The sequence below is a fragment of the Thamnophis elegans genome, chromosome 9, assembly GCF_009769535.1.
Source record: "Thamnophis elegans isolate rThaEle1 chromosome 9, rThaEle1.pri, whole genome shotgun sequence".
Taxonomy (NCBI): Eukaryota; Metazoa; Chordata; class Lepidosauria; order Squamata; family Colubridae; genus Thamnophis; species Thamnophis elegans.
In genome coordinates this window covers 11,336,907-11,358,712 of record NC_045549.1, presented here as the reverse complement: position 1 = coordinate 11,358,712, position 21,806 = coordinate 11,336,907, and the positions used below count along the sequence as shown (strand labels likewise).

Genomic DNA, 21,806 nt, shown 5'->3' with positions numbered 1-21,806 from the left:
TCCAGCCCTGGATTGCTGTGCTCTTTCAAACTACGTCTAGTGCCAGGTTTGTGGTCCTTCCTCCCTCTCCTTTTTCCCTCCCTCCCTCTTTCTTTCCCTTCCTTCCTTTCTTCCTTCCTTCTTTCTTTCTTTTTCTTTCACAGCACCCCCACCCCCCATTTTTGGCCTAGCAGGCCTCATGGAAGCCTCCTGTGAGCAAAACTGGACCCCAAATGCTAAAAAAAGTTCTGCCAGCTTAAAAACTTTAAAAAAGTTCCTACCATTGCGCAGCACAGCTGATCGTCAGAACTTTTTTTAACCTTGTTAAGCATTTTTTACTATTGTTTCAGGCGTCAACTTGGTGGCCGTATCTTTGCTGCTTTTTTGGCGAGGGTATTGCCATTGAGTTTCTTTTTTCCTGGCATTCTTGATCTCTCCAACTAAGGCAGGGCTGCCTACGATTAATACCTGGATTTTGCAGTGGGTGGGTCAAGCGGGACTGGCTGGGGGTTCCAAGCCTGGGAGCAGCTCTTCAAGGATTAGATATTGCAAAAGGAAATGACTGTTGCAATAAATTGCTCTTGTTTTGCAGTTTTCTGAAATCAGGAGGCAAAGTACTTGATTCTGTCACGTGGCATCAGTAAGTAAGTTTAAAACTAGCAATTCAAGCATGATGACCAATTGGATGAAGGGGGGTGGGGTGGAGGATGACACTGTTAGGGCTGGTATTTTTTTTATTTTTATTTTTGAAGGGAAATGGCCTTGAGGAGACAGATTGGATTTAGCATTTAGCAATAGCATTTAGACTTATATACCACCCCGTAGAACTTTACAGCACTCTCTGGAAGGTTTACAACAGGGGTGTATAACTCAAGGCCCGTGGGCCAGATCCGGCCCATGGAGCGCTTAGATCTGGCCCGTGGGGCCGCCCTGGAAATGGGAAAGGAGTGGCCACGATGTCTCTGCCAGTGACAATGGCGCTCGGGAGGGCCATGCAACACTCTTGAGCTCCATTTTCGCTGTCAAAGGGGCTGTAGAAGGATTCCCCCAGCCCTCACAGTTACCCCCGGACACAAGTGATGTCGAACTGGCCACACCCACTTCTGGCTGCGCCCACTTTGACATACGTGCCAGAAACTGGAAGACCAGGTGGCTGGTGTGCATGCGTGCGCCAGAAATCAGAATATCATCTTCCTGGCACGCATGCGCACCAAGTGCCAAAATGGGAGTCCATGTGTATGCGTGTGTGTGTGTGTGCAAGAAATCAGAAGAGTAGCCGCCCAGTGCGCATGCGTTCGGCTGGAAGATAATCTTCTGGTTTCCAGCACGCGCGTGTGCACCAGCCAACTGGTTTTTGTGCGCACATGCACGCCAGAAGACTAGGTGGACAGCGCATGCGCACATTGCTTCCGTTTCGGCTGAAAAGTTTCGCCAACACTGATCTAGAAGAATGGAAGATTTGGGAAATCTACTTTGGGATTGTTGCATTTTGTCGCTTTTCTCAAAATGGTAGCCTACATTTTATTTAAATAAATACACTTTATTTATGTTTTAATTGAAGGAGATAAGTGATAATACAATCATGTTGTTAAATAGATTAATAACGATACAATGAAAGACTGACATATATATGAATTGAATAATTTAGAATATTTTGTTTTAAAATGAAGCATAAGGATAATAATGAATCTATGTACATTTGATAGATGATTGGTGATGTTATGCATAACTCTAAGCAGTGATGTATATTATAAAGATATCTTGTTGTTGATAAATAGTTTAAGAAGGAAGTAATGAAAGATTGGTGTATGTATGAAGTGAGTATTTAGAATACTTCGTTTAAAAATGAAGGAATAACATTTTTGCTTGAATGTATGATGTACAAGGACAACAATGAACATAAGCATACTTGATGGATGATTGGCGGGATTATGCATAATCGAAAGTAGTGATGTATAAACATAAACAGTTGGTAAATTCTTTTACACTGTAAAATAATCGGAATGAGATAAGTGATCACATAAAGGTATATTGTTATTAAATAGACAATCAAGGATGCACAGGAATTAGGTGGCTGAAAAGGAAGAAATATTAACCGCAATTGAATATATGATGTACAATGAAAGTGAGGAACTTAGTTATATTAGACGGAAATTTTGTGATTGTACACATAATTGAAAATATGGATGCAAAACGCTTGTAACCAAATGACATGCTGTGTATGTAATGAATGAGAATTTTTTATGTTGTCTTTATGTTTAAAAAAATTTTAAAAATTAAAAATGGTAGCCTACACTTAGACGTATTTCTATGTCTCCTGGAGATAGTACACTTGAGTGTAAATGAAGACCGTGGACACAAGTGCTCAGCAGTGTCTTGATTTGTTGCAGTTACTATATTAATGGACGAATTGCTACAAGGGAGGATTTCCTGAATCCAGATATACTGGATAGCTTCAAGACCAACGCAGAGGAAGTGCTTCAGGTAAGCAGTTTGGCAAACAAATTGCAAGGTGGTGTGTAAGAATATATCCCAATCAGAGAAGCATTTTAGGGGGGAAATGGATAAATTAATTATCTATAAATAATAAATTATCCTGATGCCCTCTGGATATATAGGTAGCCCTTGACTTAAAACCATTTATTTAGTGACCATTCCCAAGTTATTATGGCACTGAAAAAAAGTGACTCACGGCCATTTTTCACACTTACAACCATTATATGAACCAGGGTGGCGCAGTGGTGAGAGTGCAGTACTGCAGGCTGCTTCTGCTGACTGCCAGCTGCCTGTAATTTGGCAGTTCAAATCTCACCAGGCTAAAGGTTGGCTCAGTCTTCCCTCCTTCTGAGGTGGGTAAAATGAGGACCCAGATTGTTGGGGGGCAATAGGCTGACTCTGTAAACCGCTTAGACTCTAGAGAAAGCTGTAAAGCACTGTGAAGCGGTATATAGTTCTAAGTGCAATTGCTATTACTACAGCATTCTCATGGTGTTGTGACCAAAATTCGGACACCTGACTCATGACATTTGCAGTATCCTGGGGTCACATGATCCACATTTGTGTCCTTCTGATAAACAAAGTCAATGGGGAAGCCACGTAACAACCATATTACCAGCTTAACGACTGCAGTGATTCACTTAACAAATGGGGCAAGACCATAAAATGGGGAAAAATTTACTTAACTAATATCTTGCTTAAGCAATGGAAATTTGGGGCTCAATTCTGGTCATAAGTCGAGGACTGCCTATGGCTTACAACTTCCAAGAGCACAACTGAATAAAAATTCTTGAAGCTGTAGCTCTTGTAGTTCTGAAAATTACAAAGGTTGAGGGAGACTTCACTGTAATATCTTAAGAGAATTGCACCAGACAAACACGATACCGGCATGCCACCAGCTCACAATACAGGTAGTCCTCAACTTACGGCAGTTTGTTCAGTGACCATTCAAAGTTACAACAACACTGAAAAATGTGACATGACGATTTTTCATAGTTACCACCCAGTGGTGGGATTCAAATAATTTAACAACCAGTTCTCTGCCCTGATGACCAGCTGGGTAGGCGGGAATGAGTGGTCATGTGACTGGGTGGGCGTGGCCAACTCAAGGTCACTCAGGTCGATGGGCGCTTCGCCTTAGCTGTTGCAATGTAACAAGGGTTAACTAGAGAGGCAGTTTCTGTAAGCAGGGCAATAAAGATTAGGCTAGAAACAATACCACAATGTTTCCTCCCTGCCTTTCTTACAGGATTAGCTCTGTAAAAGGGGTGGGGGATGGAAACAAAATGAGATTTCTTCCATCAACTGGTTCTCCAAACTGCTTAGAAAGGTTAAGAACCGGTTCTCCCGAATAGGTACGAACTGGCTGAATCCCACCATTGTTACCACCTTTACGGCATCTCCCTGATCATGTGATCAAAATTCAGATTTTTGGCAACTGGCTCATACTTACAACCGTTGCTGTGTCCTGGGATCATATGATCCCCTTTTGGGACCTTCTGACAAGCAAAGTCAATTGGGGGAGCCAGATTCACTTAACCGCAGTGATTCACTTAACAACCATGGCAAGAAAAGTTGCAAAATGGGGCAAAACTCACTTAAAAGTTGCAAAATGGGGCAAAACTCTTGCTTAACAATGGACATTTGGGGCTCAATTGTCATAAGTCGACTACCTGTATATGAAATGGTTGTGGAAGTATCAACAATTTTTGTGTATCCCGCCTGCTTTGTCTAACAAAACCCCTGAAACTTAGTTCACGCAAGTGGTGGGATTCAGCCGGTTCGCACCTATTCGGGAGAACCGGTTGTTAACTTTCTAAGCAGTTTGTAAAACCGGTTCTTGGCAGAAATCTTATTTTGTTTTTTTCCCACTTTACAGGGATAATCCTGTAAGGAAGGCAGGAAGGAAACATTCTGGTGTTATTTCTAGCCTAATCTTTATTGCCCTGCTTATAGAAACTGCCTCTCTGGTTAACCCTTATGACATTGTAACAGATAAGGCAAAGCGTCCATCATATGAGTGACATTGAGCTGGCCACACCCACTGAATCACATGACCACCAAGCCCCACCTACCCAGCTGGTCATTAGAGCAGAGAACTGATTGTTAAATTATTTGAATCCCACCACTGGTTCACGCATTCCTTTCTACATCTGTACTTCTTTTTTCCCCAAAATATCCTTTAGATTGTGAATAGCACAGTACCCGAGAAGAGAGTGTGGCTAGGAGAAACAAGTTCAGCTTTTGGAGGCGGAACTCCTAATTTGTCTAATGCGTACATTGCTGGTTTTATGTAAGTATTATATTACTGGCTTAAAAGAACTGTCTCTTGTGGCATAGCAGGATCTCACCTAGAAAATTATGTTAGCCAATATATGGTAGCAGCAAGTTTTCATTGACCAGACAGAAAAATATTGTTATGGACTCTGAGGAGCATCAACATCTAATCATCTGGTAGTTTTTTATAAATATAGAGGACATCTATACATATTATGAGACACCGTGGCTCAGTGGCTAAGACGCTGAGCTTATCGATCAGAAAGGGCGGCAGTTTGACGGTTTGAATCCTTTGCACTGCATAATGGAATGAGCCTCTGTTACTTGTCCCAGCTTCTGCCAACCTAGCAGTTCGAAAGCAGGTAAAAATGTAAGTAGAAAAACAGGAGCCACCTTTGGTGGGAAGGTAACAGCGTTCCGTACACCTTCGGCGTTGAGTCATGCTGGCCACATGACCACAAAGACTTCTTCAGACAGCGCTGGCTCTTCGGCTTTTAAACGGAGATGAGCACCACCCCTTAGAGTCGGGAATGACTAGCACATATGTGCAAGGGGAATCTTTACCTTTACCTATTAATCTGAAGTCTTGGTGTGTTGGTGTTCAGTTATACCGTCTTTCAAGTTACACAGGACATTGCTTCTGATTGCCATATATTTAAAGAGTTCTGGGAAACTCTGTATAGTTAAGAAGAATGGGGTTACTGATCATTCCACAAAGGTCAAACCCTTAAACTGGAAATCAAATTCTTGAAGAACGTTGCTATGTTGTTCTGCTTCTCTCAATAGCTGCCAGATCTAGGCTGGGGGAAAAAAAAGCATAACCACGGAAGGGCAGGGAGTATAATTTTCTGTCTCTGTTTGCTGCCTTTCATTTGATTGTCCAGAGTTTTGCAAGCCCAAACATTATTACTAACATCTCTCAGATACTATTACAATATGGTCAGTTATGATTAAACAATACCCAGAACAAACTCTTTATTCTGGTAAATGATTCAAGAATATCAGTTTAACTATCTTGTTCTAGTTTTATGGAAACTATTTCTCTAAAATGTCTCCCTGCCAGAAGTGGGTTGCTCCCAGTTTGGCCTAGTTCGGCCCAACCAGTAGTGGAATTCAGGCCTGGGTTGCAGAACCGGCAGCAACCCAGACAGGCCACGCCCTTCAACCAGTTCCCTGGCCGCTGCTGGGCTGCCACCGTTTTGGTTTTTATTGACTGCCTGTGCATAGTTCACTGTAAATTGTTCTGTGCATTTTCGCGAAAAATGGTCCGTTTTGGGGAGGTTTGCAGAGTGCAAAAACTTTTTTTTTTAATTTGCCTCTTCAAAACCTTGCTGCGTCTTATACTCCGGTGCGTCTTATACTTCAAAAAATACAGTATGTAGCAGGGGTGGGTTGCTGCTGGATTTATTACCAGTTTGCAACCAGCGTGCGTGCCAGATGCCTTTTGCTTTTGAATGAAGGTGGGTTTGTCAATGCCAATGGTACTCAAGTGGTGCTTTAGTTGTTTTGGGATTGCATATAAGGCACCAATTGGCACTACCTTGGATTCGTTGTTGTTGTTGTTGTTGTTGTTGTTGTTGTTGTTGTTGTTGTTATTATTATTATTATTATTATTATTATTATTATTATTATTATTATTATACAATTGCATGACAGTGGCCAGTTGTTTCGCCGGATTTGGCATTGGTTACTAGTCGGGCCCCACCCAGGGGCCTAGAACGTTGTAACGTATTTTCGTAATATGCGTGCAGATCCAAGCAGTGCGGCTTTTTGCATTTGACTGATGGTGATTTTGTCAATTTTTAACTGTTTTAAATGTAATTCCAGTGCTTTTGGAATAGCACCCAGTGTGCCGATCACCACTGGAATTACCAATGCTGGTTTGTGCCATAATAGTTGAATTTCAATTTTTAAGTCCCGGTATTTTGCAATTTTTTCATATACCTTCTTGTCGACCCTGCTATCACCTGGTATTGCAATATCTATGATTGTGACCTTATTTTTCTCAACCAGTGTGATGTCTGGTGTATGCACCAGTATTTTGTCCGTTTGTATGCGAAAATCCCACAAGATCTTGACCATCTGATTGTCGGTGACTTTTTCAGGCTGATGTTCCCACCAGTTTGTTGCTGTTTTAATATTATAATTTTTGCACAAATTCCAATGGATGATTTGTGCTACTGAATTGTGCTGCAATTTATAATCAGTCTGCGTGATTTTTTTACAGCAGCTGAGTATGTGATCAACGGTTTCATCAGCTTCTTTGCAAAGTCTGCATTTGGCATCATCAGAGGATTATTATTATTATTATTGTACAATTGTATCACAGCGGCCAGTTGTTTCGCCGGATTTGGCATTGGTTACTAGTCGGGCTCCACCCAGGGGCCTAGGACGTCGTAACGTATTTTCGTAATATGCGTGCAGATCCAAGCAGTGCGGCTTTTTGCATTTGACTGATGGTGATTTTGTCAATTTTTAACTGTTTTAAATGTAATTCCAGTGCTTTTGGAATAGCACCCAGTGTGCCAATTACCACTGGAATTACCACTGCTGGTTTGTGCCATAGTCGTTGAATTTCGATTTTTAAGTCCTGGTATCTTGCGATTTTTTCATGTTCCTTCTCGGCGACCCTGCTATCACCTGGTATTGCGATGTCTATGATTGTGACCTTATTTTTCTCAACCAGTGTGATGTCTGGTGTATTATGCGCCAGTATTTTGTCGGTTTGTATACGGAAATCCCACAAGATCTTGACCATTTGATTTTCGGTGACTTTTTCAGGCTGATGTTCCCACCAGTTTGTTGCTGTTTTAATATTATAATTTTTGCACAAATTCCAATGGATCATTTGTGCTACTGAATTGTGCCGCAATTTATAATCAGTCTGCGTGATTTTTTTACAGCAGCTGAGTATGTGATCAACAGTTTCATCAGCTTCTTTGCAAAGTCTGCATTTGGCATCATCAGAGGATTTTTCGATTTTGGCCTTAATGGCATTTGTGCGGATAGCTTGTTCTTGCGCAGCCAGGATTAGTGACTCTGTTTCTTTCTTTAATGTACCTGTTTTTAACCATAACCAAGTTTGTTCACTGTCCACTTTATCTTTTATTTTTTCCAGAAATTGACCATGCAGTGCTTTGTTCTGCCAACTCTCCATTCTTGATTTTATCACATCTTTTCTGTATTCTTGTTTTGTCTGTTGGGCCTTCAGTAGATTTTTGTTCTTTACTTCGATTAATAGATGTTCTTGAGTGTCTTTTAAATAATCAGCCAGTGCATGTTTTTCTTCTTCAACTGTTTGCTTCACTTGTAATAATCCTCTGCCACCTGATTTTCGGGGCAGATATAGTCTATCAGTATCACCACGTGGATGTAAACTGTAGTGTATTGTCATTAGTTTCCTGGTTTTTCGGTCCAAAAGGTCCAAATCAGCTTGTGTCCAGTTAACTATTCCAGCTGTGTATCTTATAACTGGTATTGCCCAGGTATTTATGGCCTTGATTGTATTTCCACCATTCAATTTAGATTTTAAAATTTTCCTAACTCTGTTGGTGTACTCTCGCCTGACAATAGTTTTTACTTCTCCATGCTTGATGTTATCCAACTGCAGAATGCCTACCGTATATACCCGAGTATAGGCCGACCCGAATATAAGCCGAGGCACCTAATTTTACCACAAAAAACTGGAAAAGTTATTGACTCGAGTATAAGCCTAGGGTGGGAAATGCAGCAGCTACCGGTAAATTTTAAAAATAAAAATAGATACCAATAATGTTTTTGAATATTTATTTCAAAGAAAAACAGTAAACTAGCGGTGTATTCAATGAAATACTTCACTCACCTCATGATGCTGATGTCCCGCTGTGATGATGATGTCCCGTGCAGCCGCGGGAGCGATGTCCCGCCTCCTATGACACACGGCACAGTGATTCCTATCATTGGATCACTGTACCAGAGGAGGTGGGACATCGCTATGTGGCTGCTTGCCATAACAAGGAGGAGGTGGGACATCGTTGCAGAGCGGCAGGAGGGGGAGGAAGGGGAATCGTAAGACAGCCCTGCATTACATTAGAAGGTGAGGAGGGGGGATGGTGCAATGCGCGCTGCGCGGCAAACTGACACAGAGGGAGGGGAAACTCACAGGGGCACTGGGCCATTCACGAGTGTCACCCAGCGGCATGGCCCCGCCCCTTTTTCTCCTCCATTTCGGGCAAATTTTTCACTGACTCGAGTATAAGCCGAGGCGGCTTTTTTCAGCCCAAAAAGTGGGCTGAAAAACTAGGCTTATACTTGAGTATATACAGTAAGTATTTGTAGGCTTCATTTTCTTTGCATTTAATTAGTTGGCCATTGGGCATTTCAATTCCCTCAGATGCAGTGATTTTGCCCCTTTTTATGGATACAGTGGCGCATTTTTCCATGCCAAACTGCATTGAAATATCGGTGCTGAATACTCGGACTGTATTTGTCAATGATTGGATTTCTATTTCTGACTTTCCATAGAGTTTCAAATCATCCATATATAGTAAATGCGAAATTTTTTCAGCTTTTTTGGCTGTTTGGTAGCCTAATTTCATTTTTTTTAAGATTACTGATAGTGGGATCATTGCGATGATGAAGAGAAGAGGTGAAAGTGAATCACCCTGGAAAATTCCTCGCTTGATATTAACCATTCCGTAGCTCTCATTCCCTACTGCCAACTCAGTTCTCCATTGTTTCATTGCCTTTTCAGTAAAGGATGTAATATTTTTGCTAATGCCAGTTGTTTCTAAGCATTTTATGATCCAACTATGTGGCAGTGAGTCAAATGCCTTTTTGTAATCAATCCAGACCATATTCAAGTTCGTTTTTCTGTTCTTACAATTTTCTAATATCATTTTATCAATTAGAAGCTGATCTTTTGTGCCCCTGCTCCTTCTTTTGTTGCCTTTTTGCTCTACTGGCAAGATGTTGTTTGTTTCCAAATAATCCATCATGTTATCTGCAATAATGCCTGTGAGTAATTTGAAGGTTGTTGGTAAGCATGTTATTGGTCTATAGTTTTCAGGTGTTGTTCCTTTAGTTGGATCTTTCTGAATCAAGTATGTTTTTCCAGTTGTCAACCATTCATCAATTTGGCCCTTTTGTAAAATTTCATTCAGTTGCCTGGCCAATATTGCATGTAAACTGGTCAGATATTTGAGCCAGAAACCATGTAATTGGTCCTTTCCAGGTGATGTCCAATTCTTTACCTTTTTAACTCGATTTTTGATCATCTCAGTTGTTATTTCAAATACTTGCATTTGTTTGTTGCCAATGCTTTTCTCAAAGTCATGTATCCACTTTGCTTCCTTGTTGTAGTCCTTTGCATTTTCCCACAATTCTTTCCAGAATTCAACTGTGGCCTGCTTTTCTGGTTTTTCACTTTTGGTGTCACCATTCACATTAAGACTTTGATAAAAACGCCGTTGGTCTGATCGAAATTGCTGATTTTGTTTATATTGGATGATTCGTGCCTCATATCTTTCAATTTTTCTAGCTGTTGCTGTTATCTGCTGTTTTACAATCTCTACAGCTTCATTGATGTTTCTTGTATCCAATCTATATCTTCTGATTAGCCGATCTATGATTTTGATGTTTTTAAGCCGTTGCTCATGCATGTTCTTTAAGTTACTAGCATCTGCCCTTAATTTTTTGATTTTTTGTTCTAGACGGATTTTCCACTTTGGCTTTGATGCTTTTTCTGTTGTGTGACTAGGTACTTTAATTTTAATGCCTAGTTCGTTAGTGACTATTACAGCTGCGCTGTACATTAACTGGTTTGTTTCCAAGATGGATCCCGGTTCAATTGTTGAAAACACTGCATTAACCATTTTCATGATAGGGGCCAAAATTTTCTTAGGCACAGTTTTTAGTGATGGTAAACGTTGCCTTTCCTCATTAAGCAGAAAATGCTCCATGATCTTATCCTTCAATTCTTTTTGTTTTTGAGTTAGTTCATCAGTTGGTTCAGTGATAACTGGTTCTAGTGGTGGTGATGTTATTTCCTCCCTGAGAGCTTCTTCTGGGAGTTCTACTATAGTGTCTTTAGTTGTGTCTTGAATATCAGTTATTTCCGCTTTTGATATTGTTTTTTGGGTTTTGCAATTTGCCTGAATTTCCTCATGTTCAACTTCACTAAACACTTTATTCCGTATAATAAATCGCCTTTGATCTGCTAGTCGTTGTTCACTAACATTTGAATCTGGATATTGTTGTTTCCATAATTCATACATTCGCTTTAAATATCCTCTTTTTTCTGGCTCTGAGTTGTAGTAACAGGCCATTATGGCACGGTTTTCATCTGCACTATATTTTTGTCGTTTTGTTGGCTGGTCCACTTGTAGCCCACTTGTCGACGGATGTCCAGGGACCCCAACATCCGCCGCGGCCCTTGTTAACCCGCGCGACGACCGATGCGGTATGGAATTCTTATTCGTTTTTTTCACCATATTGTATGGGTTGGCGGGGTTTTTTTTACGGGACCAGATGCCAACCTGATCCCAACCTTCCTCCTTTCTCATCCGGGCTTGGGACCGGCAACGGCGGAGTTATTATTATTATTATTATTATTATTATTATTATTATTATTATTTTCTTGGCAGGTGGCTGGACAAGCTCGGACTGTCAGCCCAGCTGGGCATTGATTTAGTCATGAGACAGGTCTTGTATGGAGCAGGAAACTACCAACTGGTGGACGCCAATTTTGAACCTTTGCCAGTATGTATACAACTCAGTGGTGAAATTCAATAATTTTTTTTACTACCGGTTCTCTGGGCTTGGTGGTGGGATCCTGTGACTGAGTGGGCGTTGCCAAGGTTGGAAACCCCTGATCCTAGAACACATATCTAGAAAGTCTGAAGTTGAGGGACATCTGCATAGACAGTCCTGAATATTTACAATAGTTTCCTACTAAATCTCATATGATTGTATGGAAACACAGGATTGGGGGGAAATAATGAATTTATGGTGTGGCAGGCACTAGCCACTAGGTATTTATGGCATTCCCCCAACTTGTAGAAAATTGGAATAACGTTTTCTTTTTCAGTGGTTGGGCATTGACTGGGTTGGTGTGGTTTTTCCAGGGTTAAAGGACTTTTTCCTTGCCAAACTTTTCTTGTCTGGTCAGCTAGAAGCAGGGACAATGTGCAGTGTGGTGTAAATCTTCTGCAGAGCTGCTGTGAATAGCCAGAGCTCTCGTATGCATGGTGATGAACCTCTTTACGTTGGACGTGAGAGAATGAATCTGGGCTCTGAACTATCCTCTTTTATAACTTCCTTTGTAACTTCCGTAGCGCCCCAGTTAGTCTTTTAAGACAATGGTTCCTCGGATAATACCTCATCTTTCTTTAACTTGTTATTTTATCAGAGGTCCTATATCAATGAGGGCTAACCTTTGTGTCATCGCGTGCCGAAAGCATGTGCGCCCCCCCGCACCTATACTGCAATGCGCATGTGACATCCTCCGTGCACCATGGCGTGTGGCCCCCGTGCACTTCCCCGCACTTGTGTGTGTGACCTCCCTCCCCCGTGCCCCGTTTTTGACCTAGTAGACCTCCCTGCAGCCTCCTGGGACAAAAAACGGGCCGTGGGGGGGGGATTTGCATCTTCTGTATGCGCCTCACCTTTTGAGCATGCGCAGCAGAGACCAGAAAATCAGCTGGCCAGCAGGAGGTGTGCGCACATGCACAATAGAGTTAAGCTGGGGCGATGCCTTGCATGCCCACAGAAAGGGCTCTGCGTGCCATAGGTTTGCCATCAATGCTCAACGGTCTTATATCAATGCTGTCTTTTTTTTAAAAAAAAAACACCTTGTAGGACTATTGGCTGTCCCTGTTGTACAAGAAATTGGTTGGCTCCAGAGTCCTGCGCGTTGCGATAACTGGCTTAGATCCAAAGAAGCTCCGCGTGTACCTTCACTGTACAAATACACACCAGTAAGTATTCAGTGCCACAGTTAGTCTGCTTTGAAGGCCTCTGAAGTCACAACTGTCCCGCACTGCAGTTTTACTCAAGGTAGGAAATGTCCAGGTTTAGTTACTACAGTCTGGGCCCTAGCTTGCAGTCCCCACTGAGGGTATCAACCCCCGACACCCTGGGATATGTTTGAATGAGATGAGGGTAAAGAGGGATCCTGAATGAAAGTGCCCCACTGAAGAACGAGAAGGAAAATTTCTGACTATGCAGATTGTTAGGTAAGCTCCCCGTTGGGAGAGCGAGTACATTCAGAGAAGTGTTGTGAGAGTTGTGTTGGAGAACACACAAACCAGCATACAGAGACACTGCAGTTTAAATAGGCTTTTACTTTCGTGGAAATAGAGGTATCAGATTCCATCAAACAGTCCAAGTCATACACGGATAAGTCAGTCAGTCATCAACATCTTTCAGTTAAGGGATAATCCAAATAACATAGTCCATAATCATACAATCAGTTCGGCACTCAAAGTTTGCTAACAGTTGCAAAACTTACAATAGCTCACGGCACTCAGATCAGATCAGCCCAGCATCTAACGAACAGAGAGCTAACAGTCATTCTGGCTCCCTCTTATGGCCGATTGAGGAAAACAGCAACCAATCACATTTTACAGTATGATTTAAAGAAACAGGTACAACATTGTTACATGATTTATATATTGCCAACCCAACCATTAGATTATATTCCTAACATTGCTGGTCAGAGGCCCGAACCATTTTGTCCGTTCTGCACAAAGAAATGGTCAGTGATGAAACGCCAATTGCTTTGTGTTGGTGCATAAAGCACATTTCACATCGTTTTCCTCCCGAGTTCCCGCGAATGAAAGCTGAGCAACTCTGCTCAGTGGTCAGAGATTGGCTAGATCCCAACTGTTCTGACCCAGCTCCCCAAACACGACAACCCCTGTGACATGAACTCAAAAGATTCCTTTATTAGGAATGCCGGCAGCCCCGGCAAAAGGTTTCTCTCTCAGGCTAACAAGTCTGACCGGCAGGAAGATGAATCGTCGTCTGCCACACCTATTCATCTCAGCCCCCTGCCTTTTATCCACAGAGCTTCGCTAGCAGCGGTGGCTCTTCCTTCCCAAGGATCAGCCCATAGATTTCCACTGTTCTCCTCTCCTCTGCCTTCTATGGGTCCACGTATCAGGCACTGGGCCCAGCTGTTGCTCCTCTTCCTCATCAGCCACCTCCAGACCTGGGGGTTGTCCATTCTCCATCTGAGGGTTGACCAGCAGCCCCCCCCCACCTCTCCCTCTCCCTCTCCAGAGCTCTCAGGTTGCCTTGATGCTACCCTTTCTCCCACCCCTCCTTCTCTGACCTGACTGCTTGAAGGGACAGGTGGCCAACAGGCGGCAACACCAACCTTGTTGCTTCCTAGTGGCACATAATCCACTCCACCCATCTGTGCAAAGTTAAGGACATGTCGACTTCAATTCCCAGAACACCACTGGGAATTCTGCAGAGTGCATCTTGGTCCGGGGAATGTTGGGAATTGTAGTCCAAACATCTTAAAAATGGCTGAGGTTGAGAAGCACAGCTGTATTGTAACATGCTTGCACAGTGTGACTCCTATTAACCTGTTGGCTTTGTCATTCCAGCCCAAAGTACAGAGAAGGTGACATCACTTTATTTGCCTTAAATCTCTACAACAGCACCAAGCACCTCTACATACCAACTTACTTTTCCAAGAAGCAAATAGATGAGTATCTTTTACTACCTTACGGAGAAGATAATTTACTTTCCCGGTGAGTAGCACATCTTACCATCTCGTTCTAAATAGTGGGGAATTCATTGGGTTTAAAAAAATGAACAAAGTGTATCTAAAAAAATCCTCCTGATTATTAGGGGGGAAATGTTATGATACGGAATATAGTCAAATAAAGGAGGGATAAGGAGGGATAATGATGACAACCTATATATGTGTGTGTGTGTGTGTGTGTGTGTGTGTGTTTTTATTTGTGCTGATAAATAAATAAAGGGAGACTATATGTATGTATGTATGTATGTGTACAATATAAGGAAACTGGATGAAAATTTCAAACAGTGATTTGGAAATGAGGATTAGAGAAGTTTGTTATTAAATATTATGGATGTTTAGCTAGAATAGGACATAAGGATTCAGTGTTATTGGAGGATTTTAGAAATATTAAATGAAATGCCAGTATGTGGTTATGTATTAAATTTTGGTATAGTTTATGATGAAGGACGTTTAAATAATTATAGTCAAATATAAATGGAGGTATAAGGGTAACGTATAAATATTTGAGTTAAAATACTTGAGTTAATATGAATTATGCTTGAAGACTATGGAAGAGATTCACGAAAACCTTTTGTAACCAACTGATACACTTTCTACAGTATGTAAAGAAAGAAGATTTTATGTGTTGTGTTTGTTTTGAAAATAAAAAATAAATAAATTCAAAAAAATAAAAAATAAAAATCCTCCATGAAGTCTATGCTTATCAAGGCTTGAAAATAAGTAACTCTGCAATTCTGCAGATAATTCTAAAAAATTCAAAGGGATTCATTCCTAGCAAGTTGTATCTACAGGTAGTCCTCAATGTATGACCATTCATTTAGGGAGTGTTTAAAGTTACGATGACATTGGAAAAAGCAACTTATGACTGTTTTTCACACTTACAACTATTTCAGCTTCCCCGTGGTCATGTGATTAAAATTCAGATGCTTGGCAACTGGCATGTACTTGTGACAGTTGTACTGTTCTGGGGTCACGTGACCCCCATTTGTAACCTTCCCAGCTAACATCCGACGAGCAAAGTCAATGAGAGAAGTCAGATTTGCTTAACAACCACGGTTCACTTAACAGCTGCAGTGAACTGCTTATCAGCTGTGGGGAAAAAAGGTTGTAAAATGAGGCAAAACCTACTAAACATTTTGGGCTTAATTGTGGTTGTAGGTCGAGGACTTACCAGTACAGTATTTTTCTGAAAGAAAGATTAGTTTATTCCCCAAACAATTTAAAATGTGATTGTGTTCTGACACCCCTCTTCATACACCAAAGCACGCCGAGACAAAGATACTTCAAGGATTTATTAACACACAGACTAGACCTTGGCAGCAATCCAGCCTGCCAAGCTAGCCACGATAGCTTCTCCAGCTCTTAGTAAATACATTGACTCCTGCAAGGAGTGTGTGGAAAGTCATTCCTTTTATAGTCTTGAGAGGAGCCTAATTCCCACCAGCTGAGTTCAATTATCTCCTGTAACTGCGTAACTGTTCTTTACGCCTATTAGCCCTCCATTGCCTGGCATCCAGGACCAACTCCTTTGTCTCCTCCCCACTGCTCCAATGCATGACGTCAGGATCACACTCCCTTGTCTCCTCCCCATTGCTCCAAGCCTTGACTTCGGGAGTACACTCCCTTTGGCTCTCACCACTACTCCAGGCCTCAGACGCCTCCTGGTGGCCAACCAGCCTCTCTGCGCCTGCTCGGAGTCGGAACCCTGTCCAGGGTCCTCCACATCTTCCAGAGCCGACTCATAGGGCCCCTCGCTGTCTGGTGGCAGCTCCAATGGCTCCTGTTGGGCCACAACAGATTGCCAACTTTGTTTCATTAAGCAATCAGTAATCCCACCCCCCTTTTTGGCAATGTTCATCTTAAATTTTAGGGTTTTTCTTCTTTTTATGTTAATGACAAGCCCCTAGTGGTAGAAAATAATTCAGAAAGAAGGATTCACAACAATCTCATTAATTAGAATCCCACTGTCTAGAAGATTAGAAGATTGGACACTGAATAAACCCAAACATTAGCACTTATTATTAAGAAAGGATAAGCAGTGAGCAATGTGGATCTCGTTTTTCTCACAATGAGAAACCGAAGGGCGAGACATCCTTTTTTCAAACAAGATATTGAAATATCTCCTTGTTAGTGGGTAGTTAATAAAATTTGGACATGCTTCTACTTCCTTCCCAGCCCTACAGATCTCTTTTGTAGCAAACACAGTGGAGTTGTAGATTTTCTGAGTAAAAGTCCAGATCTGTGATGGTGAACCTGTGGCATTTGTACCACAGGTGCCCACTCTGCGGGCACACGAGCCATCGCGCAACTCAGCTCCATCGCACATGCGCGCACGCCTCCGCCAGCCAGCTGATTTTCGGATCTCTGCTGTGCATACAGGAGATGAACACGCGTGCACGGTGGGCGTGGGGGGTGCAGCGCCCTCCCCCCCGTGGCTCATTTCTGGTCCCAGGAGGCTTCGGGGAGGCCAGGCATATGCACGGTGGGAGTCGTGCACATGCGTGAGGGGGACCATGGGGGCCATGTGCAGGGGGAGGGACGCATTGCACTATGTGGTTTTGAGGAGAAAAAGCATAGCCATCCCTGGTTGTGAGCAATTTACTCGAAGTTGACAATTTTAAGATGTGTGGACTTCAACTCCCAGAATTCCCATGCTGGCTTGGGAATTCTGGGAGTTGGAAGTCCATCCATCTTACAGTTGTACGGACGTCAACCAAAATTGTTTCCACAGCTTATAGGTTTTTTTCCAGTGTTTAAATGTGAATTTATAATATGACTCTTTCCTCTTTGCAGATCTGTGCAGCTGAATGGCGGCCTCCTAAAAATGCCCAATGATGAGACGCTACCAGTTTTACAGGAAAATCCTCTTATACCTGGCCACAGCCTTGATCTCCCAGGTTTCTCATACGGGTTTTATGTAATAAGAAATGCCAAAGTATTGGCTTGCATTTAATAAGTTCATACACATTTTCCAAACCCAGAAGACAAAAGATTTTATTGAGATTGACTACTTCAGCTCAGAGGAAGAGAAAACCTTTAAATAACATTTATATTTTTGCTCCAAGCACATGCTCCGTTGTTCCTTTTTACAAGTTAGTAAAGCTTTTTAATTTAAGAAAAATCCATACCAAAAAAAAAAATCATAAAACATTTTGTAAAAACAAAAAGTCTATATTTTCTTATGGGCAATTTCGCCCTCATTTCTCTTTTTTTAAAGTCGAGAAATTGCACGACAACATTTGGGAAACTCCTGCAAGTCTTCCAATTTGCAAATTATAAATTAGGTTGGTTTGGATTTGTCCACATCTTTATTCCAGGTAAAATAAAACGTGTCACAGACTCTCCCCCCAAAATATTTTAGTGGCGGAATGCAAGAGGAAATAAAATACGAATCATTTACTTCATGCTCTGACTGCCATTCAAGCTTATCTTTGAATTCTAAGCGAGGGTAGAAAGCACTTTATTTCCTCGGATGCTATCTGGGGAACAAAGACTCTGGTATCAAACAAGGAAACAAGGAAATGGATGGCAAAGGTGTAGATTATAGAACTGCTGGGAATGAATAATAGAACAGGCCACTCAAATGTTTAGGAAAGTCAACTGAAGATTATCAGAAAGCATGAGCCACCGTGTTCCAGACAGAATCAAAGTCAGGGGCGGGATTCAGCCGGTTCGGATCAGTTTGGGCGAATCGGATGTTAATTTTAATCTGGTTTGCCAAACCGGTTGTTACAAGGACTAGCTGGCCCCTTCTGTCCCTCCTCACCCCTCCCAGGAGTCTCCACGCGGCCAGTTTTGGATGCCAGGTAAATGCAGGGAGGCTCTGGGAGGGCGAAAAACGGGCTGGAAGTCTGGAAAGAGCCGTTTCCAGCCTCCGGAGGCCAGGAGATGCCGCTTTGACCCTCCCAGAGCTCAAGGAAAATCCCCGGAGTCTGCCGTGGTGCAGGAAGCTGACTAGGCCACGCCCCCATGGCCACGCCCCCCAGCCACGCCCCCCAGCCACGCCCCCCAGCAACCAGGCAGAGAACCGGTTGCTACATTTTTTCAATCTTGCCCCTGATCAAAGTCAATTACTATATTATATACGATATATATCTGTGATTGATCAAGCTCTTGTTTTTGAGTTGGTTGGCAATCAGGTTCTATTCTCAGGTCCTCGGATTTAAAGGCACGGAAGCCAAGAAATGTTAAATTTTCTCAGGGTGGATTCTTTCAGCCACAGGTGCTTTTCGTTGATGGAAATACAAAAGCCTTCCAGTATGGCACATTTCCCTTGTCCCCATGCTAACTGTGCAAGCCAGACGTTGCCTTTGTTGGATCGGAATATGGGGTCTTGCACTCCCAACGGTTCTGGATTCTGTCTCTGGCCTCTGGGTAGTGCTGAGAAAAATGATTGTTTTTGCAACTCTGGACACTTTCTGGCTGCTAATTGAGGCAAGCAGTGCTGAGCAAGATGGACTAGACTAAAGGGCCCATCTGGCCCTCTCGAGCGTTTCTAGACGTTGGTGTGTGTATATATTTTCATTTGACGTGTGCCTCTATTGTTTTGGATTATTTGTACATTTTGAAATAAAGTTTTTACATTGATACCATACATGTGGGTTTCTTAGTTATTTACTCTGCTGTAACAAAGCTTAAAGATAGATGAGGGAAGACGGGACTACAGCAGGAACAAAAAAACACCCTTCTAAGTTCCTCAGTGAACAACCTCTGGTACAAATATAAAATACTCTTTATTTTTAATTGGGAAATAACACTGATTTCCACATGTTGCCACTAAAATTTTGCTCTTTCATAATAAGCATTATCTAGACCATATGTTGACCAAAGATGTGGAGACTCTAAAAAGTGCAGAGAAGAGCAACAAAGATGATTAGGGGACTGGAGGCTAAAACATGAGGAATGGTTGCAGGAACTGGGTATGTCTAGTTTAATGAAAAGAAGGACTAGGAGAGACATGATAGCAGTGTTCCAATATCTCAGGGGTTGCCACAAAGAAGAGGGAGTCAAGCTATTCTCCAAAGCACCCGAAGGCAGGAGAAGAAGCAATGGGTGGAAACTAATCAGGGAGAGAAGCAACTTAGAACTAAGGAGAAATTTCCAGACTGTGAGAACAATTAATCAGTGGAACAATTTGCCTCCAGAAGTTTTGAATGCTCCAAACACTGGAAACTTTAAAGAAGAGATTGGAGATTTGTTTGTAATGGTATAGGGTTTCCTGCCTAAGCAGGGGGTGGGACTAGAAGACCTCCAAGGTCCTTTCCAACTCTTATTCTATTTCTATTCTATATTCCAAGAATATTTAACATCCTTTGAACATTGGCCCAAAGATATCTCTTTAATTATTCCGGAAGAACATATCGTCAGGATGCAGCTTTCCTCTCCCCACAAAGTTAAATATATAAAATCATGTACTCAATTTTGATACTACCCAACTTCATCTGTCTGCTCATTGTCATTCATGGCTAAATCATACCACATCATTTATAGAGCAAGACTTATGTCGCCCAAAGCTAGGAATCTGAACAGTCTACAGTGAGAACAATTAAGAACAATTTTCTTGGCACTAATTCACTATAAAGATTAATAAATAGAGAGTGCCAATATGTTTTAACATTTAACACTTCACCATTGGTTTCACAACTAATTCATAAATAAAAAAATAGGTTCCACCACAAAACCGCGCCCGATTAAACCTCGTCGCTGACGTCATCAACAGGGCGACAACAGCGCGGAGACAGAAGCACGCTGTAAACCCTAAACCTAAAATTAACACCTAAACCTAACCCCCTAAACCTAATCCTAAACCTAACCCTAAATCTAACCCTTAACCTAACCCTAAACCTAACCCTTAACCTAACCCTAACCCTTAACCTAATCCTAAACCTAACCCTTAACCTAACCCTAACCCTTAACCTAACCCTAACCCTTACCTTAAGTTGAATCGGCTTGCTTTCAAAGCGCTATTTAAAGCACCCTTCTTTCTCCGCGCTGGCTGTTGTCGCCCTGTTGATGACGTCAGCGACGCGGTTTAATCAGGCGCGGTTTAGTCGAGCGCGGTTTTGACAGGTCACAAAAAAATATAACTACAATAACGATATTGTCATAGCGTTTTATATTTTGCTTTATTATTGCTGTTGACAACTCAATCAACAATATCATTCAAATCAAAAACCAAAATAAATACATAATTTGCCCAGTGTCCTAAAGGAAGGGGATTTCGCAGAAGCTTAGGGCAACTTTTCTCAATTCTGGCATTTTTAAGATGAATATACTTCAACTCCCCAAATCCCCCAGCAATCCACCCATCTTAAATGCTTGGTTGTATAAACAGAGGCATAGAATCAAAATCACATGACGTATTAGTAGCCGAGGTGGCGCAGTGGGTAGTGTGCAGTACTGCAGGCCACTTCAGCTGACTGTTCTCTGCAGTTCAGCGGTTCAAATCTCACCGGCTCAGGGTTGTCTCAGCCTTCCATCCTTCCAAGGTGGGTGAAATGAGGACCCAGATTGTGGGGACGATGTGCTGACTCTGTAAACCGTTTAGAGAGGGCTGAAAGCCCTATGAAGCGGTATATAAGGCTAACTGCTAACTGCTATTGCTAGTACCATTTTATAAATCCTTCGTAAGACCGCACCTGAAATACAGCATCCAATTTTGATCACCACATTACAAAAAAGATGTTGAGACTTTGGAAAAGTGCAAAGAAGAGCAGCTAAAATGATTAAGTGCCTGGAGACAAAAACATATGAACAGTTGCAGGAACTTGGTATGGCTAGAGAATAGGGGTGACATGATAGCAGCCTTCCAGTATTTGAGAGGCTACCACAAAGAAAAGGAGGTCAATTTATTTTCCAAAGCGTCAGAGGACAGGACAAGAAACAATGGATGGAAACTAATCAAGGAGAGAAGCAACCTGGAATTAAGGAGAAATTTCCTAACAGTGAGGACAATTAACCATAGGGACAGAGGTTGCCTTCCGAAGTTGTGAGTGCTTCATCACTGGTGGTTTTTAAGAAGAGACTGGACAGCCACCTGTCTGAAATGGTATAGAATCTCCTGTTTGAGCAGGGGGCTGGACTAGAAGACCTCCAGGGTCCCCTTCCAGTCCTATTCTGATTGATTAAATAGGCCAAGTCTTTAGGGATTCTCAGTCACCCGGGGCCATGGTTGTCCCAAAGGTGCTTTTTCTGGTGGCAACTGGACTTTCTTGTTTTTTCTTTCTTTTCTTTTGAAGACGTTTCGCTTCTCATCCAAGAAGCTTCTTCAGCTCTGGGGAATGGAATCCTGCCTCCTGAA

General features: G+C 42.1%; 1 protein-coding gene across 1 annotated transcript in view; it reads left to right on the top strand.

The window, feature by feature from the left end:
- The window catches only part of HPSE (heparanase), a 42,670-nt gene extending 23,613 nt beyond the window's left edge, over window positions 1-19,057 (top strand). The window contains exons 6-12 of the mRNA XM_032223986.1: window positions 572-619; window positions 2,370-2,463; window positions 4,662-4,768; window positions 11,376-11,490; window positions 12,589-12,707; window positions 14,346-14,492; window positions 17,300-19,057. Of these exons, the coding sequence (XP_032079877.1) occupies window positions 572-619; window positions 2,370-2,463; window positions 4,662-4,768; window positions 11,376-11,490; window positions 12,589-12,707; window positions 14,346-14,492; window positions 17,300-17,459 (790 nt within the window). The 3' untranslated portion in view covers window positions 17,460-19,057. The remainder of the gene's footprint in view (window positions 1-571; window positions 620-2,369; window positions 2,464-4,661; window positions 4,769-11,375; window positions 11,491-12,588; window positions 12,708-14,345; window positions 14,493-17,299) is intronic.
- The last annotated feature ends 2,749 nt before the right edge of the window (window positions 19,058-21,806 follow it).